This window comes from Montipora capricornis, chromosome 10 (genome assembly GCF_036669925.1).
Source record: "Montipora capricornis isolate CH-2021 chromosome 10, ASM3666992v2, whole genome shotgun sequence".
Classification (NCBI taxonomy): Eukaryota; Metazoa; Cnidaria; class Anthozoa; order Scleractinia; family Acroporidae; genus Montipora; species Montipora capricornis.
Window position 1 is genome coordinate 44,876,264 of NC_090892.1, and position 5,000 is coordinate 44,881,263.

The 5,000-nt window shown below is 42.4% G+C and overlaps 1 protein-coding gene across 1 annotated transcript in view; it reads left to right on the plus strand.

The window, feature by feature from the left end:
* LOC138019273 (trichohyalin-like) overlaps positions 1-5,000 on the plus strand; it is a 7,310-nt gene that overhangs the window by 1,265 nt on the left and 1,045 nt on the right. Inside the window, exons 1-3 of the mRNA XM_068866004.1 lie at positions 1-1,562; positions 1,897-2,088; positions 4,321-5,000. The exon at positions 1-1,562 is cut by the window's left edge and continues 1,265 nt beyond it; the exon at positions 4,321-5,000 is cut by the window's right edge and continues 1,045 nt beyond it. Of these exons, the coding sequence (XP_068722105.1) occupies positions 1-1,562; positions 1,897-2,088; positions 4,321-4,966 (2,400 nt within the window). The 3' untranslated portion in view covers positions 4,967-5,000. The remainder of the gene's footprint in view (positions 1,563-1,896; positions 2,089-4,320) is intronic.

Consider the following 5,000-nt stretch of genomic DNA (forward strand, 5'->3'; position numbering starts at 1 on the left):
GAAATAATTGAAGAAGTGTTTTATTCAGGAGAGCAAACAGTAGTTGATCAAGCTGACAGTGCAGCCAACAACTTGTCAACAACAGCCGCTGACCGAAAGGGAAACAGCGATTGTGAATCAAGCCAATGGCTTACTCCGAACAGGAGAGCTCAACTGCGACTGATTGACCAAAAGAGGAAGCGTTCCACTACAGAGAAGCCAAATTTAGAACAGCTTATGATTATGCGTTCCTATAATCAAGATAATAATGAGCGTGAGAAAGAACAAACTAAAGAACACACGAACGAAGGAAAAGAGAAGGAACAAAATACGGAAATACTTGACAAAGAAACTCCCATACCCACAGATAATCTGAAAGGTCAGGAGCAGGGTCAGACGTCGTCAAATCGAGACTCTTCCGAGAATTGTTCGTCTCCGAAACCTCTCCGGAGGGCGCAACTTCGGAAGAAGTCGATTGTGGAACAACGGAGGAGAAAATCAATAGCGCAAAGGCCTAATATTGAGGAACTTGAAAATGCAAGGGGAAATAAAGTCGAAGACAGTGAAAATGTTGCCGAAAACAGCTCGCAAAGAATGGCACAGGAGAAAGCTGAAAGCGAAAATTTTGAAAATACTAGGAGACATTCCGGAAACGCAACCAGTGCGAGAGTTTTTGGACAACTTCGTGAGGGCAACATTGGCGAGGGTCTCAAGAGAGAGAACATTGAAGGTCAGCTTGAGCATCTCACTGAAGGACACAAAAAGAGTGAATCGCTGGGAGATGAATCCCCTGTATCGGCAAAATATGTGCTGAGACTGTGGCAGGACCAGGTTTATGAAGCCGAGTTCGCTGCATCGTCTGCAGGGGAAGAATGCGAAGAGAGTCACTCACCTGAAGTGTTGAGGAGAGCATTTGTTAGAAAGCAAGCATACATGGCACAAAGAAGGAAGAAATCAGCAACTGCGAGGCCGGATATACTCAAACTGATAAGCCGAAATGTGGAATGGGAAAGAGAGGACGAGAGCCAAGCAACTGATGGATGTGAAGGCAACAAAGATAACGAGCCTTCTGTTACCGAGAACAATTCATCTGTTGCAGCTGAAGCGAAAGACAATTCAGGTCCACAATGTAATATTTCCCATAAGCAAATCGAAGAAGTCGGACAGTTTTCGCAATTACCACAGGGTGAAGAGAACATGGAACGGATTCCAATCAGGAGAACTCACAGGTGTCCCAACACAGGGCCCTTGCTGGAAACTCGGACACAGAACACTAAACGGGGTAGCTGGTCATCGGTCAGTGGCGAAGAATCTGATGAAAGCGACCAGGAAAGGGTTGTCGTCGCCGAGTCAATCTCCCCCATTGCACAAGGGGGATTAGTAAGAACTTCAAGACGACGGCGTTTGCCTGTTATACCAGACAAGGGGATCAAATTGCCCGTCATTAAGATAGATGACAGCGGAATTTCACGCGGGCTTACCAGTACAACGGCACTTCATCCACCTCTTGAAAGATCACGCTCCGGCTCCACATGTAGCGAAGGTTCGGTGTCGTCTGCTGAGTTGGCCTCCGAGAGAACAAGGTGAGCGACTTTTTTTGCAGTTCTTTTTACCCTCTTATACGAAATGAAGACTCCCGATGCAGTCCGGATTTGTCTGCCTTGTGACCCTCACTGGGCATTTAGAAAGACTTAAAAACTACCATAGGTCATTGCGTCTTCCTCATGAAATAAAGTTATTGTATTGTATTGTATTGTATTGTAAACAATTTGTAGCCTAACTTAATGGCAAAAAGCTACGTTAGGGATTCTAAACGCTCTTATTAATCGTGTGACCGACTTGTTGGTTGGTTGGTTGATTGATTGATTGATTGATTGATTGATTGATTGATTGATTGATTGAATGATTGATTGACAGAAATTTCAGTGAAAGCGATACAACAAGTACACCAGCCATGTTCAAGAAAACCGATGAGACCAAAGGCAATAGATTGAAACTGAGAAGACGAAGTGTACCGACCACTTCATTCAGCTTTAATCATCAGCACCAGCAGCCAACAATCAGAACAAGGAAAAACTCCATACAAGTAGAGGAGATTGAGGAACAAGGGTGAGAGATAATCTCGAAAGGGGTTGGAAATAAGTTTCCTGAAACAGAAACTAAACTAATCGCTTCGGATAATCATGATAATAATTGAATAAATAATCAAATGAAACCATCAAAACTCGATGGCAAATGCAAGTAGCCAGCAAAGAGGGGGACTGTTACAATCCATCGTCTCCAAACAGCGTCACGGCGGTCATAATATTAGGGAGCTTAAGCCCGTGCATTTTTGAGACGCGGACGGCAACCGGAAGAGAACATTTCGCGAGCCAGGGCAGTGATGTCTCCCAGATTTTTGTACTAATTATCTCTAATGGAGAAAAGAAACTTGGCAATGAAATGTGGTTGTGTGAAGACAAGTTAAAGGGGAAAACAGCTCACTTCCGGTTGCCGTCCGCGTCTCAAAAACGCGCGTGCTTAAGCTCCCTAATCGGCAGGGGTTTCAAGTCTCTCATCATAAGTGGCTGGCAATGGGACAATAGGAGACTTCACTGTTTATAAACAATTCTTTTGCTTTGGTAATTTTGCCCACCACACAACAAAGGAATCCTTTGTTTCGACAGTCAATAGATCCCTGGTTGGCACATTAGGTGATGTAATTGTGAGTATTCAGTCCTACACAAAAGGCATCATCTCGAGGCTATGGGGAATAAACTCATACAAATCCTTATACTTATTCCCTAGAGCCTCGAGATGATGCCTTTTGTTTAGGACTGAATTTTAATACATCGAAATTGGTCTATTGGCAGCTGTGTTCGTAAAAGGGACCCCAAGGCGCATTTCCCCAAGAGGGGGTTTGCTCTAGAAGCTCGGAAATACAATTCCCAGCAGAGCAGCCTTGCCATCAAAAAGACTATAATATTTATATGCTATTTATGATAATTTTTACTGATCAAAGAACACGGTTTTTTTACACAAACTATTACTTTTTAGTTGGATAAAAGAACACCGTTTTAAACAACTTCACCCTGAGAGAGCAGCGCGAAACCCAAACACGAGAGTCTGCTTTCCAGCCAAACAGAGTGGGACAAGAGGTCCCAATCAAAAGAAAAAAAATAAAACCAATAGCGACTTGAACGTGCGATTTTTCCCGCGCTTTGAAGAAGTTATACGGAATTGCTATGAATGTGGATTGATGGCGCTGTTTGCACCTGCTGTGATTGGTCGAAGTAATTACTCTGGTATTTGTTTTGCAACACTCAATAGAAAAGAGCATTACTATTTTCGATCTGCCTGCTGGAAAGCAAATTATATAGCGCTTTAAAAGGGCAATGCGTGCCCCTAACTCTCGTGTTATAACATGCACGATTATGGTTAGTTAAAATGCCAGGAGAGATTATCTATCTGTAATCTCTCTAAAATCTATTTTGCTAATGTCCCAGGACAAATGAAGATTTGGATTTAGCATTCCATCAATGTGAAACGACAATCTGCCGCCACAAAAACATGAATACTGTATTCTCTTGTTCCAAGTTGTCTCTCGTTTGAGAAGTTACTTGATATCTTTAGATAACAGGCAAAAAAATGAGCCAAATCAAATAAACTTCTTTAATTTTGGGCAGGACGCAAATTGCATGCTGACATTTCCTGTAAATGCGATGCTCAATTTCTCCAATACACAGCCAAACATAAAACTGCGAGCTTGACAGTGAAATATAGCCAACTCTTTGCAGTCTCCCTGCTCCAGCAATACACGAATAATAAAAAAACCAAAGAGGGACTGAAGTAGGGCTCTGTATGGTTCATAAAAGATGAAATCTTTAAGCAAACCACCGGCGATGAAAATGACTTTAATCAATTGCATGACGGCTCTAGGCATTTTCCGAAAGGTTCGCATTGCCTGAAAAAAATCGGTCCGCTTGCTTGAATCAGTTTGTGGAATGCGATGGAGGTGTTTCAGATCCATGCAAGTTATTTCCCCTGCATAAGGCTTCATCGCATGGTCATTTCAGTTAACTGTGAGGGCACGAACAAGGTCTATCAGCAAGACGGTTCGCTGATGTTCAATTTGATTGCTTTAATAGAACTTAGCAACTAGCAGGTTGTATTTGCAGTGTAGTTGTCTCAAACAGATATCTTGCGGGAAACACTTACAAAAAAAACATGACATAGAGCTTCTGGCGATACCGTTAGCAACTGGAATGTTGCTTACCATAATATTTTAACAGCAATCTCTACGCTGCAAGCAAATCATATAGTTTATCGATTCAATTTCGTGTTTTTCTTTTTCTATCGCAGATCAATTTGTGAGTTAAACCTTTTGGAATCTTTGCGGGGGAAGAAGGACATGGATGAAGAGGAAAGAATGGATCGCCCATGGAACGCATGGATTTCTGTCAGAAGAGAATCCGTGCAACTAAGAAATCCGGCTGAAAATAATTCCCAGTCTGTTCTGAATTCAAAGAGGAAATCCTACCAACAATGGCTGTCCGAAAAAGAACTTGATCACCTACAGAAACTCTTTGCAAAAGCCCAGGAAAACGCAAAAACCAACGAAAACCACGGCGCAAAGTTGCAGAAGGGAAAAACATTTGACGAGTGGTTAGAGGACAAGCGAAGAGAGATAGAAAGCGAGAAAGAAAGGGAAAAGGGCTTGGAGGAAAACCAAAAAATAGAGGAAGACAAAAAACACCAGCGGAGAAGAATGTCGAAAGCAAAATACGACAAGTGGCTGATGCAAAAGGAATGGGGCGCTTTGCAAATAGAGGAAAAAATGGAACAGGAAGCCAAGCAAAAACATGAACTAATGAAAAAGAAATGGGAAGAGGAAGACGAAAAAAAGAGAAAGAATGAACTGCTCCTCGGCAGAACTCAAAGTTTGCCTCTGGAGGGAGCCGCTCCACGGATCACAGGCATCACGAGAAGCAGACACAGTATAAAATAACTAAGACTGTGAGTTCCTCTCTAAAAGTCTTTTC